The sequence below is a fragment of the Coregonus clupeaformis genome, chromosome 20 (assembly GCF_020615455.1).
Source record: "Coregonus clupeaformis isolate EN_2021a chromosome 20, ASM2061545v1, whole genome shotgun sequence".
NCBI lineage: Eukaryota > Metazoa > Chordata > Actinopteri > Salmoniformes > Salmonidae > Coregonus > Coregonus clupeaformis.
In genome coordinates this window covers 15,162,983-15,183,127 of record NC_059211.1, presented here as the reverse complement: position 1 = coordinate 15,183,127, position 20,145 = coordinate 15,162,983, and the positions used below count along the sequence as shown (strand labels likewise).

At 41.9% G+C, this 20,145-nt stretch overlaps 2 protein-coding genes across 9 annotated transcripts in view; one reads left to right on the top strand and one right to left on the bottom strand.

Moving 5' to 3' along the window:
- Positions 1-4,793: 4,793 nt before the first annotated feature.
- Positions 4,794-17,953, bottom strand: LOC121533721 (TM2 domain-containing protein 1-like). 2 transcript variants are annotated; one of them, XM_041839899.1, is made up of 7 exons: positions 17,811-17,953; positions 12,983-13,056; positions 10,888-10,996; positions 10,427-10,518; positions 8,761-8,834; positions 6,106-6,218; positions 4,794-5,409 (listed from the first exon to the last, which is right to left on the bottom strand). In XM_041839899.1, exons 1-6 carry the CDS (start codon positions 17,942-17,944, stop codon positions 6,108-6,110), a joined length of 594 nt encoding a protein of 197 aa, XP_041695833.1. In that variant the 5' UTR covers positions 17,945-17,953; the 3' UTR covers positions 4,794-5,409; positions 6,106-6,107. The 2 variants fall into 2 exon arrangements, with proteins under 2 accessions (XP_041695833.1, XP_041695834.1); XM_041839900.1 differs by lacking the exon at positions 4,794-5,409 and adding an exon at positions 5,948-5,988.
- Positions 17,954-17,983: 30 nt separating this feature from the next.
- The window catches only part of LOC121533722 (inaD-like protein), a 169,409-nt gene continuing 167,247 nt past the window's right edge, over positions 17,984-20,145 (top strand). For all 7 annotated transcript variants that reach the window (XM_045205328.1, XM_045205327.1, XM_041839901.2 and 4 more), the window contains exons 1-4: positions 17,984-18,047; positions 18,693-18,730; positions 19,551-19,609; positions 19,753-19,931. In XM_045205328.1, coding sequence (XP_045061263.1) covers positions 19,588-19,609; positions 19,753-19,931 — 201 coding nt within the window. In that variant the 5' untranslated portion in view covers positions 17,984-18,047; positions 18,693-18,730; positions 19,551-19,587. The remainder of the gene's footprint in view (positions 18,048-18,692; positions 18,731-19,550; positions 19,610-19,752; positions 19,932-20,145) is intronic.

The window sequence follows — 20,145 nt, the reverse complement described above, 5'->3', positions numbered from 1 at the left end:
AAGGACACCAGAAACAAAATTGTAGACCTGCACCAGGCTGGGAAGACTGAATCTGCAATAGGTAAGCAGCTTGGTTTGAAGAAATCAACTGTGGGAGCAATTATTAGGAAATGGAAGATATGCAAGACCACTGATAATCTCCCTCGATCTGGGGCTCCACGCAAGATCTCACCCCGTGGGATAAAAATGATCACAGGAACGGTGAGCAGAAATCCCAGAACCACACGGGGGGACCTAGTGAATGACCTGCAGAGAGCTGGGACCAAAGTAACAAAGCCTACCATCAGTAACACACTACGCTGCCAGGGACTCAAATCCTGCAGTGCCAGACGTGTCCCCCTGCTTAAGCCAGTACATGTCCAGGCCTGTCTGAAGTTTGCTAGAGTGCATTTGGATGATCCAGAAGAGGATTGGGAGAATGTCATATGGTCAGATGAAACCAAAATATAAATTTTTGGTAAAAACTCAACTCGTCGTGTTTGGAGGACAAAGAATGCTGAGTTGCATCCAAAGAACACCATACCTACTGTGAAGCATGGGGGTGGAAACATCATGCTTTAGGGATGTTTTTCTGCAAAGGGACCAGGACGACTGATCCGTGTAAAGGAAAGAATGAACGGGGCCATGTATCGTGAGATTTTGAGTGAAAACCTCCTTCCATCAGCAAGGGCATTGATGATGAAACGTGGCTGGGTCTTTCAGCATGACAATGATCCCAAACACACCGCCCGGGCAACGAAGGAGTGGCTTCGTAAGAAGCATTTCAAGGTCCTGGAGTGGCCTAGCCAGTCTCCAGATCTCAACCCCATAGAAAATCTTTGGAGGGAGTTGAAAGTCCGTGTTGCCCAGCGACAGCCCCAAAACATTACTGCTCTAGAGGAGATCTGCATGGAGGAATGGGCCAAAATACCAGCAACAGTGTGTGAAAACCTTGTGAAGACTTACAGAAAACGTTTGACCTGTGTCATTGCCAACAAAGGGTATATAACAAAGTATTGAGAAACTTTTGTTATTGACCAAATACTTATTTTCCACCATAATTTGAAAATAAATTCATAAAAATCCTACAATGTGATTTTCTGGAATTATTTTTCTCATTTTGTCTGTCATAGTTGACGTGTACCTTGCGGTGTGTTTTTGAGATTATTGTCATGCTGAAAGACCCAGCCACGTTTCATCTTCAATGCCCTTGCTGATGGAAGGAGGTTTTCACTCAAAATCTCACGATACATGGCCCCGTTCATTCTTTCCTTTACACGGATCAGTCGTCCTGGTCCCTTTGCAGAAAAACAGCCCCAAAGCATGATGTTTCCACCCCCATGCTTCACAGTAGGTATGGTGTTCTTTGGATGCAACTCAGCATTCTTTGTCCTCCAAACACGACGAGTTGAGTTTTTACCAAAAAGTTCTATTTTGGTTTCATCTGACCATATGACATTCTCCCAATCCTCTTCTGGATCATCCAAATGCACTCTAGCAAACTTCAGACAGGCCTGGACATGTACTGGCTTAAGCAGGGGGACACGTCTGGCACTGCAGGATTTGAGTCCCTGGCAGCGTAGTGTGTTACTGATGGTAGGCTTTGTTACTTTGGTCCCAGCTCTCTGCAGGTCATTCACTAGGTCCCCCCGTGTGGTTCTGGGATTTCTGCTCACCGTTCCTGTGATCATTTTTATCCCACGGGGTGAGATCTTGCGTGGAGCCCCAGATCGAGGGAGATTATCAGTGGTCTTGCATATCTTCCATTTCCTAATAATTGCTCCCACAGTTGATTTCTTCAAACCAAGCTGCTTACCTATTGCAGATTCAGTCTTCCCAGCCTGGTGCAGGTCTACAATTTTGTTTCTGGTGTCCTTTGACAGCTCTTTGGTCTTGGCCATAGTGGAGTTTGGAGTGTGACTGTTTGAGGTTGTGGACAGGTCTTTTATACTGATAACAAGTTCAAACAGGTGCCATTAATACAGGTAACGAGTGGAGGACAGAGGAGCCTCTTAAAGAAGAAGTTACAGGTCTGTGAGAGCCAGAAATATTGCTTGTTTGTAGGTGACCAAATACTTATTTTCCACCATAATTTGCAAATAAATTCATTAAAAATCCTACAATGTGATTTTCTGGAGAAAAAAATTCTCAATTTGTCTGTCATAGTTGACATGTACCTATGATGAAAATTACAGGCCTCTCTCATCTTTTTAAGTGGGAGAACTTGCGCAATTGGTGGCTGACTAAATACTTTTTTTCCCCACTGTACCTTTTTTTATTTTGTATTATTACCTAAAACTGAAGTTTGAGAAACGGGTAAAATAAAGTATGTTTCTATAACTTTCATCCCCTTGGAACGAGACCAAACAAAACTAATCTCCAAAACGTGCAGTCAAAGTAAATTGTGAGCCAGGGCCACTGGCTAAACACAAAACGTATTGACTGGCCACCCTTGAGAGAGAAACAGCAACAAAGTTGTCCTTAACACCGACATGTCTGATTTCAAGGGCAAACTCCTGCAATATCCGTAGTAACTTTCCTCTCGTCTTGCCTGGAAGTGGCGCAAGAACACCATTTCCTTATTAAAACACCATCTCTGTCAAAGTAACCCACACAAACTTAATCAAACTCCACCTCTGGACGTATCTCAGCAAAAAGAGGGGAGGGGGAAACATCATTACTCTGATCAGTAATCAGCTGTTTCCTAGACATTGAAGTGTCAACTGTACAGACCCTCTCTTCCTTCAGCGGTCCTACAAACTCGCTCACTTTTGCGGCTTTCAAACGAGAGGTCAACTCAGGAGGTTTAGCGAAATCAGGATCACCCATAAATGTCTCCGACAGATCGACCATGGTGGGATCTCTGACATCCTTAACACTTTCTCCCGGAGGCTGTCTTAGACATAGCACGTGTAGCACAATATGGGAACACGCTAGGGTACTTTTCTGATAACCCATCAGGTTCCTCTACTTTGGGTTCCTTACAAACGACAGGATTTGGCACGACCTTCCCTCCAGCCAAATCATTTACCAAAATGAATGAGACCCCCTTCACAAGTAGGCTAGGCCACACTCCAATGACAATGGAACCTGAAATAAGATCTGACTCGAGTTCCACATTATACAAAGGAACTTCCATGCAACCCATCTCCACGCCTTATACTAACACACTGAAACCATTGCAAAAGTGTCCGAAAAAGGCAAAATACCCTCCAAAATGTTTAGGAGATACACCAGTCCCAACCAGAGAGTTAATGGGCTGGAGTGCTCCCAGAACAAGAAACAGCTTTTTCTTGCTCTAATTTTTCTGTTTCAACTTAGGACACTGAGAGACAATGTGTCCTTTCTCACGGCAGTAATGAGAAACTGGCGGATACGAAAAACCAGTTTTCTGCAGATTTTTATCTTTGGGCACTGTAGAAATAGACTGAAACCTCACAGTAGGAGATGACTTCTCTGGATTGCTTTTTGCGTAGGGATAACTACTGGGTGCTTTGTTTGTGAAGGTAGTTTTATGTGTCAACACAAACTCATCTGCAAGAACTGCAGCTTTCTCAAGAGTGAGATCCTTGTGCTCATAAATGTAGGTCGCAATTCGGCTCGAGAAGTATGAGAGTCTTTAAATCCTCAAGGTCCCTGACCTCTTAAGAACCACACCCCCGATCAAAAAGACATGCTTGTTCCCTTGCGAACTCAAAGTGGCTTTGTGATTCTGTCTTTTGTAATTTACAGAAATGTTGTTGGTATGCTTCTGGGACTAACTCGTAAGCACGAAGGATAGCAGCTTTAACAGTGTCATAATCTGAACTCTGGTCAAGAGAGAAAGCAGCGTACACTTTGAGCCTTTCCCACAAGATGGAGGAGCAGTGACCAAATATCTTGCGGCCATTTTAGGGATGTGGCAATCCACTCAGTATAAAATATACATCCACCTCTTTTTCATTGAAAGGCGGTACAAGCCGGCTGTTCCGACGAAGATCAAACTCTGTTGAGGGTGCAGGATGGCCTGACTGTTTCCAGATCTCTCTCTTTTGTCCACAGAAGTGAAATAAAGAAATGTGGCCTTCTTTATGATTTACATAAAGGGGATATATTGTCTAGCTCGAAAACCAGTTCTGTTTAAACTTGCCGTTCAATCGCCAACTTTGAGCCCATTGGAGGAACTAAGGCAGTGACCAATCGTCCTGCAGGGATTTCAGAGGTCAAGGAAATGACAAGCTAGCTCTCAGCATCCATCCTGCAGATGAAGACAGATCTTCTCCCTCTCCCCCTGAAGTATCCCTACTGTCATCTTTATTACAAAGGCTGCAGCAGGGGAGCTTGGGAAAAGTCACAAAGCAGAGCCATCTCAGCTTTCTGCTGAGGTCTGGGTGTGTTGCCCTGCTGTGCGTCTGCGCAATGGGGGACCTGATGTACTCTCACTGCCCTGATACATGCACCTGAAAACCATCTTTAAAACATATGGATGTGACACTCCTAATCAACACAGTGCAATAGAAAGTGACAGGGAGAATGTGTTGTACAGTAGGTGGGCGAGCTGGATATTCTAGACGTTGTATCAGTATGGATATCCGACACCGCTACGGTGAATACAGTGGTTAATCGATTTGTTATAGCCAGAGTTGTGTTGCAGCGGGAGGTTGCTTGCTGTGGAGGGGGTCCGTTGTGTGGACTGTTTGAGGGCATTGGAGCTGAGTGTGTGTGCACGGACACACGCACAACAATGGGACTTAAGTGACATTTTAGTTTCTCTTCAAGGTTCCTTTACAAAAGTCATTTTAATGGAGGGATAACGTCATTTACAAAGGCGGCCATTTTCATTAAATGATCACTTTAATTACAAAAATCTCAAATGACAAATGAAAGCAAAAAGACAGTCATACAGTACATAAATAGTTCCCTTGATGCCAGACATACTCAAAAACCACAGATGACATGACAATATATTTACAGTACACCGTTCTCAGTGCAGATTCTAGATTCTCATAGGAGTATAACAACGATGACTTGAAGCTCTATGGGGGTGGTCATCAACCCACTGGTCCTGGAGAGCTACACAGTGTGGCTAATGTTGTGTTGGAACAAAAGCCTGTACTGTAACCTTCTGGGACCTGAGCTGGTGACCACGGGTGAATCTCAAAAGTCTTTCCTTGTTTCCTTATCTCCTCAGATTTTATCTTCAAATGCGTTTTGAGGAGAAGGCAAGGAATGAAGGACAAAGAAGCAAGGAAAGACTCAGTCTAGCTTCACAGGCTCCACTCCCGAAATTGGGGTACATGCAGACAGGATCAGGATAAGTGGACTCGGATAGTCCGTATGTCTTTGTGTCCGTGTGTACTGGTCGAGTGAAAAATAGGATGCCAAGAGATGGGCATAATTTAAATTACAGCATTCAGAGGATGGAGGTTGTTGTTGTTTTTCACTTTCGTCCTGAAACGAGAGAAAAGAGGTTGTATGCAGTACTTTTATTTGTTTAACTTATATATCTGTGTGAGTCAGTGTTCAATTCTCATGTGATGCCTAACAGACTGTACAGTGTGGACTCATCATGTCCATATCATTTTGAATGTAATACAGATGTAATAAGTGGACATTCAAAATGACATACACTATACACTACCAGTCAAAAGTTGTAGACATTGTAGAATAATAGTGAAGACATCAAAACTATGAAATAACATATATGGAATCATGTAGTAACCAAAAAAGTGTTAAACAAATCTAAATATATTTTATATTTGAGATTCTTCAAATAGCCACCCTTTGCCTTGATGACAGCTTTGCACACTCTTGGCATCCTCTCAACCAGCTTCACCTGGAATGCTTTTCCAACAGTCTTGAAGGAGTTCCCACATATGCTGAGCACTAGTTGGCTGCCTTTCCTTCACTCTGCCGTCCGACTCATCCCAAACTATCTCAGTTGGGTTGAGGTCGGGGGATTGTGGAGGCCAGGTCATCTGATGCAGCACTCCATCACTCTCCTTCTTGGTAAAATAGCCCTTACACAGCCTGGAGGTGTGTTGAGTCATTACACAGTGAATGACGCACCAAAGACTGTTGTCTCTAACTAGCATGCTACTAGTGTACCCCTGTGTGGCGTCTCTAAGATGCTACTCGTGTACCTACCCTCAGGGTGAGATCTGGGTTCTTCTATAGGTGTCGTTGGTAATGGAGAGGCGTGTGAGTCTGGCACCGTAGTAATCCACTATGTAGTCAGACTTATCCGATGGACCCACAATCTAAAGGAAGGAACAGAGGAAAGACATCAGGGTACATACGGTGAAAACCTGGGTCCAGCAGATAATACACTTCTGATTTGGTACTCAACAATCGCAGCTGAGTGGGACCAGTGAACTTACACAGGTACACACACACATATATATAACTGAGTGTGTAAAGGGCACAGAAGTTGTGTCCAGCTACAGCTGGGCTACTGGTTAACCCTCTGATAATGAGTTTGTGACTAGAGTGTGTTGTCATCCAAGTGGATCAACATTGGCATTCCAGCCTTGAAGGAACTTAGGCTTTCGGAAGTGTTGAATCAGACTGCCAGATTTAGAAATAGGAGGGCCAGTGGCATGACCGATTCAGTTCAGACAGCACCCACAACCAGACTGACAATTTCCATGTCAAGTGTCAACTCCCTCAATCCAAGGCGCTCTGCTGTACAAACCTAACACACCTCAGAAGGCTCTATATTGAAATTCACAAACTTCAATTGCTTGAATCCCAGCCTGTTACCAATTTAAAAACACACTGCTCCCGCCATCCACGTCCCTTCTATCGATCACCTGTGTCCATCTCTGCTCTACCTAGTTTGAGAGTAAATTGGAAAGTTACCAGACATAATTCACCTGGCGTGGACCTCTGTCTTTCAGGAGAGAGAGAGAGGCCCCAAACCAACACCGTACAGACTCCTCCTCTCCCCCAGTCCCACCCAGACAGAATCAATGAATATAAATAATCACATGTCCCAGGTGTTTACTCATTAGTTCTCAAAGATGCATTTGCCTGCTCCGACGTTGCTTTAGTCGAGATAGTTAGCCTTTAAAATATGGGGCTTTAGCGTGACTTCTAAATGGGCTCTCCAGGGACGCGGAACTCTTTATCAAAATTGTCACTCTTTAAAAAGGCGGAGAGCGAGAGAACCCGGACGCAGCGTATACAGCTAATTGAGAATGTAAGTGTTGCGCCATGCGCAGCAGCTGAAGCCGCTTAAAAGCATTGCTCTCTTAGGGCCTTCAATAAGACATTAGGAGAACAATAAACAGTGCGCCCGTCGCCTTGCTTAATCAAAGTGGCCGAACACATGCCACTGCCGTTTTCTAACGAAATACCGACTTTATAAAGGCCTGCATCCACAGTAGGATGTAGAGTAGAACTGGGGAGGAAGAGGAAAATAGGTAAATAGAGAGAGAAAAGGTTTACTGTTTCTTTGGAGTGTGTATCATGGTTTGTGTTTTTGTCTCAGATGTGATACACGGAACTGTTTTGGTAAAATTCTGGAAATCGCATACATGATGCACAGTTCTAGAATTACACACCACCACTATTCTACACGATAAAAACATATTTTTAAGGATAAGGTTTACATTCAACATGGGAAACTATAATTAACAAGCCAAACAAATAAGTGTACTTTTCATTCAACATCTGGCCATGTTGACAAAGAGTTAAAGCTAAAGGATTGCTCTGTAGACGTGGCACATGGTCTTCAGAACCCTAAGTGTATACCGTAGCAAAACAGTTTGCAATAGAAAGTGAAAACAATGTTTTCTTTAAGTAGTCCCTCCCCGTTTCGGCCCACATGCTTCCATTTGGTTCCTAGTGAACACAACCCCATGTATGGCATCCTGCACACACTGCTTCCCTAATGGGGACGGAGAAGGTAAAGAGGAGTGAGCTGAGGCCCTAACAGGATGACAAATGGACTGGCCTCTCTTTGTCAGGCTTGGGGGCCTTAATTGGGGGTCCTGGGGGACCGAGGAGGAGGGGGGATGGGGGTAGAGAAGCCCCTCTGCGAAAACACACCACAGTCTCATTAACCCCCATTCATAGAGAGGTTAGGGCTGAGCAGAGGACCATATAGACACAGGTGCCCTTCTGAATACAAACAGGCACACACACAAAACAGGCGAACACACACAAACAAACCGGCAGACACACACAGACAGAGTCCCACATACACACACACACACACAGCGTCTTCCTGACTGGCTTGGCTATGCTTCTGTTCAGTGTTACATGGCCTGCTCTGATTAGTGTGTGTGGTGCGTGACCATTGGAGGAAAGCCCAGGCTGTTCTGTAAAGACAAACTTTGCTCCACTCTGTTGATTACCATCACTGTTAGGGTTCAGACACACCAGCGCGCTGAACGGTCGGCAGACAAACGCTAGATCCAAATTCGGTGCGACGTGCGCAAGCCTTTACTGATGAAGAGAGCTACTGTTTATTCATGGGGTTGTGCTCATATTGTTTTGAAATCATACAATTATCATTCTGATAACATCACAGTAGTTTCCTAACTTATCTTTGCAGTGTGACCCAACTAGCCTTTTAATGTTTCTCGTGACCGACCAATGTAGTCGTCAGCTGTGACACAAAAGCAATTAGGGATCACTGACCTAACCCACCCTTGTCATCACCACATTGGAGGCATAAACCATTACTTTCAATGTTACTGTGAGAAGACCATGGATTTTCACAGACATAACCAACAGATAATGGAGGGATTAGTTAGCAGCTCTGTGTTCCACAGCTGTTTCCTGAATGCCAATCACCTGCATTGAGATCAACATGAAATCCACCAAGCTCCCGATCCCACAGAAGCCCACAGTGCAGAACTTGAGCAGCCCTAGAGAAAGAGAGAACGAGAGAGAGAGAGAGAACGAAAGAGAGACAGAGTCAATGGGGGATGAAGCTTAAAGGGGCACCATGTCTCTTTAAAGTAGGCATAAATAAAATGCTGCCTGGCCCCTAATCATAATTTGCTACCTATTGTGTGAGCAACGCTTCATTGTTTACATGAAAACTCTCCCATCCAGGCGACTGGGCAAGGTTTCAGTTTATCCCCGTGTTCCGTTCCAACTTTGCCCATGTGTTGCTGAATGGGAAATTAACTTGCGAGGCGAAGGTGAACGATTCCGAACGCTTTCAGTGCTGGGCGAATATGTGTCTGAGTGGAGAGGGTGTTGGTTTGTGTGTGTGCGCACGCGTGTATGTTTCTGTGCTGCCTGCTTTGCTTTCAGAGAGAAATGGTGCCAAGTCAACTTTGTTTCCAAAACAACTGAGGATTGGGAACAACAGGTGTTTATCGTTGAGAGGGGCAGTGAAGTGGAGTATGAATGTGTGCAGCTGCAGGTTGTGCTTCAACTGTGCAGTGAGAGTATGAATTGGATGTATGAAAACACAGAGCAAGGCAGTCATTCAACTAGACACATTATCCTTTCAACATTCAAATGTCACCAGCCTACAACATAGTAAAATCACTACACTATCCATATCTTAGGGCGGGTGACATCACTGGGCAAAGGCTACTGGTGCTCACTAGCCCCACATCTTCCACACGAACACAGCTAAACGATGAGAATCTTAAATTGCAGGCAAATTATGGAAACGCCAACTCTTGTGATTAAAACATAATTACTCCAAATCATAATTAACAACATTGTAAATTGCTCTATTGGGGGGTTATGTAGGTAGCTTTGTTGATTTTTTAAACGATGGCCATCAGGTGTCTGCTCTACAAAGCCACAACTGTCTTGCCAGCTTAATACGCCACTGTTCCATGGCGATGCCCACGCCAACTGTGCCAACCCAGGCGCTGCTCAGAGCAGCCTCATGCCCGCCCGCAGTGTGGCTCTGCGATGCCTACGTACCCCATGCTAGTATGAAAAAAACAATAAAAACCTAAAATGTTTAACTCTGGAGATTCTTATATTTTATTTTTACAGCAAAAAAGCCTTGCAAATACTTAAATAGAAAATATAATATATACATAGCACACTAATACTAGTCCTGAACTTTACAGCAGGGCTCTCCAACCCTGTTCCTGGAGAGCTACCGTCCTGTAGGTTTTCACTTCAACCCTAATCTAGCACACCTGATTCTAGTCATTACCTGGTTGATAAGCTGAATCAGGTTAGTTATAACTGGGGTTGGAATGAAAACCTACAGGAGGGTAGCTCTCCAGGAACAGGTTTGGAGAACTCTGCTTTTGGAGAACTCTACAGCAATGATAAGAGTCAAAGGTCATAATGTAATCAGGGGTATTCAACTCTTACCCTACGAGGTCCGGAGCCTGCTGTTTTCTGTTCTACCTGATAATTAATAGCACCCACCTGATGTCCCAGGTCTAAATCAGTCCCTGATTAGAGAGGAACAATGAAAAAACGCAGTGGAACTGTCTTCGAGGTACAGAGTTGAGTTTTAGGACTGTAGGCCTACCTAAAGCTGGGTATCCCAGGTAGAAGCGATCAGCTCCTAACCACCCCAGGAAGAGGGACAGGGCCACTGCTATTTTGTAGGAGTAACCGCTCCTGCAAAGAAATCCCATTTTAGTTTGAAGCAGTTCACTAATGCTTTACATGTGTAGACATCACATATGATGGGGTATTATTCAGGCTTGTCAATATCAATAAAAAAACATTCAGGGTCATATTCACTAGGCATGAAACGGGAAGGTACTATCTGGGGTTTATTCACTAGGAACCAAATGGAAGCAAACAAAACGGGGAGGGACCTACCTGACTTTGCCCAATAGAAACTTTTTGCTATGGTGTGCACTAATGAATACACCCGACCATGTCCAATAAGAAACGTTTGTTTCAGTTTTCCGTTGCAAAACGTTTTGCTACGTTGTGCCCTTATGTCCACAGTGCTGAATGTCTGGTACTATAGATACATACACATTCCTGCAGGGGATGCTTTGGTTGAAGCCCACTTCCTCTCCGCTGAATCGAAACTCTGTCCCATTTGACAAGCGGCAGCTGACATTCGGAGCAGGTAGGCATTCCACTAAAAAAACACAACAGATAGTCCTAGATGCTTTAGGCTAGGCTTAATCAACACAAAACACATATGCACACAGGAAAAACATGTGTAGATTGATTGTGAGTTTGAGTACTTACATACAGACACAGATTCATAGCTGTCATACATTATATATATATATTTTGTATATATTTGAAAAATATAGCCTATGTATTTCAGTATGCATTTTGAAAATGAAGGACATATTACAAATTATGTGTCCTAATCGGCAACCATAACTATTTAGTTTTAAAAACAATATTTAATCTCTGATTTTATAGGTAGGACCTTGGGTAGCCCTAAGCAATTCATGTTACCCACAAAATACCACATACAGTTGAAGTCGGAAGTTTACATACACTTGGGTTGGAGTCATTAAAACTTGTTTTTCAACCACTCCACAAATTTCTTGTTAACAAACTATAGTTTTGGCAAGTTGGTTAGGACATCTACTTTGTGCATGACACAAATAATTTTTCCAACAATTATTTACAGACAGATTATTTCACTTATAATTCACTGTATCACAATTCCAGTGGGTCAGAAGTTTACATACACTAAGTTGACTGTGCCTCTAAACAGCTTGGAAAATTCCAGAAAATGATGTCATGGCTTTAGAAGCTTCTGATAGGCTAATTGACATCATTTGAGTCAATTGGAGGTGTACCTGTGGATGTATTTCAAGGCCTACCTTCAAACTCAGTGCTTCTTTGCTCGACATCATGGGAAAATCTAAAGAAATCAGCCAAGACCTCAGAAAAAAATGGTAGACCTCCACAAGCAATTTCCAAACGCCTGAAGGTACCACGTTCATCTGTACAAACAATAATATGCAAGTATAAACACCATGGGACCAAGCAGCCGTCATACCGCTCAGGAAGGAGACGCGTTCTGTCTCCTAGAGATGAACGTACTTTGGTGCGAAAAGTGCAAATCAATCCCAGAACAACAGCAAAGGACCTTGTGAAGATGCTGGAGGAAACAGGTACAAAAGTATCTATATCCACAGTAAAACGAGTCCTATATCGACATAACCTGAAAGGCCGCTCAGCAAGGAAGAAGCCACTGCTCCAAAATCGCCATAAAAAAGCCAGACTACGGTTTGCAACTGCACATGGGGACAAAGATCGTACTTTTTGGAGAAATGTCCTCTGGTCTGATGAAACAAAAATAGAACTGTTTGGCCATAATGACCATCGTTATGTTTGGAGGAAAAAGGGGGACGCTTGCAAGCCGAAGAACACCATCCCAACCGTGAAGCACGGGGGTGGCAGCATCATGCTGTGGGGGTGCTATGCTGCAGGAGGGACTGGTGCACTTCACAAAATAAATGGCATCATGAGGAAGGAAAATTATGTGGATATATTGAAGCAACATCTCAAGACATCAGTCAGGAAGTTAAAGCTTGGTCACAAATGAGTCTTCCAAATGGACAATGACCCCAAGCATACTTCCAAAGTTATGGCAAAATGGCTTAAGGACAACAAAGTCAAGGTATTGGCTTTTAAAGCCCTGACCTCAATCCTATAGAAAATGTGTGGGCAGAACTGAAAAAGCGTGTGCGAGCAAGGAGGCCTACAAACCTGACTCAGTTACACCAGCTCTGTCAGGAGGAATGGGCCAAAATTCACCCAACTTATTGTGGGAAGCTTGTGGACGGCTACCCGAAATGTTTGACCCAAGTTAAACAATTTAAAGGCAATGCTACCAAATACTAATTGAGTGTATGTAAACTTCTGACCCACTGGGAATGTGCTAAAATAAATAAAAGCTGAAATAAATCATTCTCTCTACTATTATTCTGACATTTCACATTCTTAAAATAAAGTGGTGATCCTAACTGACCTAAGACAGGGAATTGTTACTAGGATTAAATGTCAGGAAATGTGAAAAACTGAGTTTAAATGTATTTGGCTAATGTGTATGTAAACTTCCGACTTCAACTGTACATTGAAATGCATAACTACTCACCCCAAGCTATCATGTCCTTGCAGTTCGCAGGTTCTTGAGTGGCATCATCTATCCTTGGTTCTTTGCAAAGATACTTGAACAGCATTAAGGAAATGACCAAAAATGAATGATCACTCACAGCATATAAAATAATACAACATAATATCAAACAAGTTGTGCTTGTGTTGTGATGTTGATATGCTGCATCCATTAAGTCAATCATTATCATCAGCATTCTGAGGAACACTACATTACAATACAATAATGTATAGAGGTAACTAGTTATCTAGCTAGCTTTTAGCCCAGGATGTACTCTTAAGGAGCCTACCGTTACTCCTTAAGGTCCAAGGACCTTACGTTATTTTCAGAGATAGACTGGCTCTGGCAGCCAAAACAGCCAAATACTCCATCTAAACGTGAATCGATTCTCAATTGTGATATGATTCTAGAAACATAAGCCTTTACTTTCATATCACATAAATTGAAATTTATAAAAAATACTTTATCCAAAAATTATATTACTCCTGTCTGAACAGACATAAATAAAATAATTCAAAATAGGCTACTACACTAGAGAGCATAATTTAGCTACAGAGATCAATAAATCCTAAAAACTAGCTGTGGATTAAGTTTTATCATAAGCAGTTAGTCGGGAAGGCCGCAATTTGGGCAGTATGCGTGGCAAATATAGAACAGCTTGTTGTGTTGTGGCCATAGATATATAATCCATAGAAGGAATTTGGAACCTCTAACCCTGGCACTTTGACTGTTAAACTCATGGGTACACTAGCAATGGCTGCCAGTCCTGATTTGAATGGGAACTTCCATATATGGATTATATTTCTATGGTTGGTTGCGGCTGTCAGTTTGCCTTTCACTAATTTCAAAATACAATAGCGAGAAAAACGTAGGCCTACCGTTTGGAAAGCAAATGTCTACAACTTTTGAGAGATTCTGAGTGAAAAGCACTGTTTTTCAAAGTAACTTTTCTTGAGATATTGGCACAAGCGCATTGGCTATCACCGGTGAGTAGCCTATGCTTCATCTTCATCATTGGGAAAGTTTATTTTGTTGCCTATACTATATATAGTGACTGGGAAGATTTACATTAATCAGTTAACTTACCTGGTAAAAAAAAGGGTTAAATAAATAAAATACTGCGTCTGCTATACAGACACAGGCGTACAGAAGGAGGCTAATTCGTTATTTTTCGATCATAATAATTTTTTATAAAGATAAGCTTTTTATTGTTAGATTATAGGAGGATCTCTGGTAGGCCTAAAACATTCTTCCTCCCCTCAAGTTCAACTGTCGGAGGCAGTTGGAGCACCGGTGCGCACTGCCTTCATATCATAGGCCTGCAGTACACTAGGCTAATAGCCACACCACACCAAACCTTAACAAAAGTTTCTAAACTTTATTAGGGTCATATCAAAAGTAAGTCAAGCCATTGTTTATAGGGAAAATACAAGCAGGATATTATATCGCGGCAAACAACATTACAGTTGGAACTTAATTTGGCCAAAGAAAATGGCTCAAAATAATTAAACAAAACACTTGCTGGTGTAAACCTTCAAAAAAGTTTTGAACAGGCTATATTTCAGCAATTACCAAGAAAGACTAGTGCCTACCATACCCAACAAATGACAGCAATAGGCTAATGATATTTATTTTACATAAGGCCTACTTACAGGCCTAACCTATTTTAAACTAAATAAGGAGCACACAATTAAAGACTGATCGAACTTAACTTAGCCAACGAAAATGTCTCAACAGAATGAAACAAAACACCTTTTGCATATTTAAAGAACTGGTTTAGATTAATAAACAGGCCTACATTAATAACAATGATAAATATAAACAAATTAATAAAGTTCCAAAATTGTATCCTACCTGAATAGCAAGTTGCACAGTAGCCTGAATTTGGCAATTTGTGTGGTATAAAAAACACGTTCTGCATGTAAATGATAGACCAGCTGGCTGGTGTGTTTATGGACATATTCAATCTCTCCCTATCCCAGTCTGCTGTCCCCACATGCTTCAAGATGGCCACCATTGTTCCTGTTCCCAAGAAAGCAAAGGTAACTGAACTAAATGTGGTCCTCTGTAGCTCAGCTGGTAGAGCACGGCGCTTGTAACGCCAAGGTAGTGGGTTCAATCCCCGGGACCACCCATACACAAAATAAATGTATGCACGCATGACTAAGTCGCTTTGGATAAAAGCGTCTGCTAAATGGCATATTATTATTATATTATGAAATGACTATCGCCCCGTAGCACTCACCTCTGTCATCATGAAGTGCTTTGAGAGACTAGTCAAGGATCATATCACCTCTACCTTACCTGTCACCCTAGACCCACTTCAATTTGCTTACCGCCCCAATAGATCCACAGACGATGAAATAGCCATCACACTGCACACTGCCCTATCCCATCTGGACAAGAGGAATACCTATGTAAGAATGCTGTTCACTGACTATAGCTCAGCATTCAACACCATAGTACCCTCCAAGCTCATCATGAAGCTTGAGGCCCTGGGTCTGAACCCCGCCCTTTGCAACTGGGTCCTGGACTTCCTGACGGGCCGCCTCCAGGTGGTGAAGGTAGGAAACAACATATCCACTTCGCTGATCCTCAACACAGGGGCCCCACAAGGATGTGTGCTCAGCCCCCTCCTGTCCTCCCTGTTCACCCATGACTGCGTGGCCAAGCACGCCTCCAACTCAATCATCAAGTTTGCAGACGACACAACAGTAGTAGGCTTGATTACCAACAAGGATGAGACAGCCTACAGTGAGGAGGTGAGGGCTCTGGGAGTGTGGTGCAAGGAAAATAACCTCTCACTCAACGTCAACAAAACAAGGGAGATGATCGTGGACTTCAGGAAACAGCAGAGGGTGCACACCCCTATCCACATCAACGGGACCGCAGTGGAGAAGGTGGAAAGCTTCAAGTTCCTTGGCGTACACATCACTGACAAACTGAAATGGTCCACCCACGCAGAGAGTGTGGTGAAGAAGGCGCAACAGAGCCTCTTCAACCTCTGGAGGCTGAAGAAATTTGTCTTGGCACCTAAAACCCTCACAAACTTTTACAGATGCACAATTGAGAGCATCCTGTCGGGCTGTATCACTGCCTGGTACGGCAACTGCACCGCCCGCTAACGAAGGGCTCTCCAGATGATGGTGTGGTCTGCCGAACGCATTACCGGATCATCAAAAGATAATCAAGGACATCAACCACCCGAGCCACTGCCTGTTCACCCCGCCATCACCCAGAAGGTGAGGTCAGTACAGGTGCATCAAAGCTGGGACCGAGAGAATGAAAAACAGCTTCTATCTCAAGGCCATCAGACTGTTAAATAGCCATCACTAGCACATTAGAGGCTGCTGCTGCCTATTGAAATCACTGGCCACTTTAAGAAATGGAACACTAGTCACTTTAATAATGTTTACATATCTTGCATTACTCATCTCATATGTATATACTGTATTCTATTCTATAATATTGTACTGTATCTTAGTCCATATATGTATATATTCTTAAATTCCATTCCTTACTTAGATTTGTGTGTATTGGGTATATGTTGTTAAATTGTTAGATATTACTTCTTAGATATTACTGCACTGTCGGAGCTAGAAGCACAAGCATTTCGCTACACCCGCGATAACATCTGCTAAACACGTGTATGTGACAAATAACTTTAGATTTGATTTGCATGAAATTTGTTTTTATAACATGCAACAAAAAAAATCCAGACCCTGCAACAACAACAAAAAACTGTGTGGAAATCCTAAAAACGTGTCTGCTCAACTGTAGTGGTATAAAGTCATTAAGTAAAAATACTTTAAAGTACTACTTAAGTAGTTTTTTGGGGTATCTGTACTTTACTATTTATATTTTTGACAACTTTTACTTTGACTTCACTACATTCCTAAAGAAAATAATGTACTTTTTACTCCATACATCTTCCCTGACACCCAAAATTACTCGTTACATTTTGAATGCTTAGCAGGTCAGGAAAATGGTCAAATTCACGCACTTATCAAGAGAACATCCCTGGTCATCCCTACTGCCTCTGATCTGGAGGACTCACTAAACACAAATGCTTAGTTTGTAAATTATGTTGTAGTGTGCCCCTGGCTAGCTGTAAATATAAAAAACAAAAAAACAAAATTGTACCGTTTGGTTTGCTTAATATAAACAATTTGAAATGATTTATACTTGTACTTTTGATACTTAAGTATATTTTTTGCAATTAAATGTACTTTTAAAACCATATACTTTTAGACTTTTACTTAAGTAGTATTTTACTGGGTGACTCACTTTTACTTGAGTCATTTTTATTAAGGTATATTTACTTTTACTCAAGTATGACAATTTGGTACTTTTTCCACCATTGCTCAACTGTTTGCCACTACGCAAATGCGATTAGATCCGTGCAATGCTTTATTATAGAGGGGATTTTTTTAATCTCCCTGTAACATGGAGATATGGCCTTGTGGGAACAGTACACTAACCCTAACCCTATAAAAGATGTGTATCAATGTAACCTTTTGTATTTGTTTAATGATTTCTCGCTGATATGAAAAATAAGATCATTTTGCTTCCAAAACCGTACCGAAGCAATGCATGTTAATGTTCAGACCGAGACTGTTTCACAATCTGATTAGCTAGCTATACTGTTTCCCAAAAGTACACACTATGCATGCTTATGTTGTTAGCTAGCTAGCCAAGCGAAAGTATGTTAACACAGATAGAGCTAGCCAGGTAACGTTAGCTAGCAAGCTTGAATAAAAACCCTGTCATCATTGTCGTGATTTGCTAACAATCAAATGTAAAAGGATATTGTCCCAAGCGTAGATTTTTACAGCTATCGACATCATTTCCGAGAACAAGTTGAAAATGGCAATACGTGTAATAAAAGAAGATGCTCAACGATAGGGTCCGTAAACAAAACAGCCGACTCCTGTGAGACGCCATGTTGACAACACGCCCACACTTCGTCACGTGACATCAAAAGTTTTTAAAGCGACACATCTGAGTACTGTATTTTCCAAGACCGAACTCGTGTGAATTCGTACCAGTAAGACTTGTTTTCATCTTTAAAAGTAGTTGAACTGATAACTTTGAACAGGTTAAGCTATAAGAGTCTTACCATTCAAGTGGTAAACTCATTTAGCCTTGTAAAATGCAAAAAACAACATGCTAATGCTAGCTAGCAAATCAGTTTTGTATCGCAACAGCTTATTAGCTAGCTAGCTAACAACAAGATAGCAGTACTACTGTCAGTAGCTAGCTGACTCACTGAAGTTGGCTAGCTATCTAGCTAAGTTAGCTGAATAATTCGAGAAGCTATGGTAGCATTTAATGTTACAAGTTGTTTTACGGAGTTATATTATCCTCAGACAAAGCTGTTATAAGAACCTAGTTCGCTAACCGTCCTTACTCAAACAAAAGTATTTTTTTTACTTCATGCTTTGGATTAGTTAGCCAACTACAGCTACGCTAGACCGAAAGAAACATATGATGATTCTGTGCACCTGTTGCATGTAAAGCGAAACATCTCTAAAGTTAGGCCTTTACAGTATAAACCTTGCTCACAAGCAAAGTGATAGTTGAGTGCTTTTGTGGATCAGTTTTGCCAGTACTGTACATTGTTATTTGTCTTTCGCCCGACTTTGCTACTCAGCTGAATTTATTTAATTTGTTTATTTACTTCCTGCTTCAGGTAAGGTGCGGATTCAGTGATAAACCTCTGAAGTACAGGTAGGGTGTGAAACAAAATATATTGCTACTAGATAACTTTAAACCTATGTTGCTTCATTTTCTTTTGGTTTTAGCTAATATAATAGCCTAACTTTCTTGAGGTTTGTCAACTTGATATATTGCCACACAAGCTAGCCTGTATCTGTCGAAACTTGTTTACTGGCTATGTAAATAACCCATGTTATTGCTTTGCTAACAGAAGGACGATTGTGTAGTTGACAAAGGCAAATTGACCCACTTTTAGTTGCCACCAAACTAGAGTTTGAATTAAACATAGAAGAAGACTTCCAGTACTTTTGTATTGTGTACAATACATTTTGTTTAGGCCTAGACTATTTGATGGACCGAGCTCAAAATCAGTTCCACTTTGCCCCTACTACATAATGGAGGCTATCAGTTGTATTGTTCTTGATGGGCCTTTTATTTGATGGATTTTCAACTGCCTGAAGGTGATTCAGTATCTCTATTTGCACATAATCTCTTGCACATCTAGCATTCCAGTGTTAATACTAATTGTAATTATTTTGCGCTATATCCTATTTATTGCCTTACCTCCATAACTTGCTACATTTGCACACACTGTATATATATTTTCTGTTGTATTTTTGACTTTATGTTTTTTTTTTACCCCATATGTAACTCTGTGTTGTTGTTTTTATCGCACTGCTTTGCTTTATCTTGGCCAGGTCGCAGTTGTAAATGAGAACTTGTTCTCAACTGGCTTACCTGGTTAAATAAAGGTGAAATAAAATAAAAATAAAAATTCATTGTTTTATGTTGTGTCTTTCATGTTTGCACCTCTCTTCCTATTTCCTTACAGGTTGCATCACAAAAGATACCCAGACTGAGGGAGGACAATGTATGAAAATGTCCCAACAGGTACATTTATCTGCTCTCATTATTGAACAGTTTAATGAACAGAATGGGATATAAATGTGCAAAAACTATGCATTTCACAATAATTGAAAATGTCCTGTGTGTGTGTACATGTATGTTTTCATGGGCCTGTGTGTGTGCCTCAGTCTCCACAGTGGAGCGCCAGCAGGTGCTGCAGGCCTTGGAGCGGCTGCAGGCTAAGATGGCCCAGAGGGAGGAGTGGACCCACAGTGAGAGGCTGGGGGTGCTAAGGGATGCCCTACAGAGCCCATTGCTAGGACACATCCTCACGCTGCAGCACTCAATCAAACAACTTAAAGACCAGGTAATAATCAGAGAATGATGTGCAAACTGTCTTTGAGGACCCATTGCTTAGGAATAGAGCATTATGGTGATGGAGTGAGATATGGACATTTCATTTGTTATATGGCCCATTTATGATTAAGGCTATATGTCGGATTACTTGAGTTTGTAACCCGACTTATAATAGCGGACATGTATCCCAAGTTAATATATCCCAAGAGAAAGTAGATTTTTAA

What these genes read in the sequence shown, in the direction of transcription:
- LOC121533721 (XM_041839899.1), bottom strand. Translation starts at nt 17,944, where the DNA reads ATGGCGTCTCACAGGAGTCGGCTGTTTTGTTTACGGACCCTATCGTTG. An exon ending in CAAGGACATGATAGCTTGGG is followed by an intron (nt 10,997 to 12,982) that starts GTGAGTAGTTAT and finishes GTGTTTTTTTAG; the next exon opens with TGGAATGCCTACCTGCTCCG. An exon ending in AGCATCCCCTGCAGGAATGT is followed by an intron (nt 10,519 to 10,887) that starts GTATGTATCTAT and finishes ATTTCTTTGCAG; the next exon opens with GAGCGGTTACTCCTACAAAA.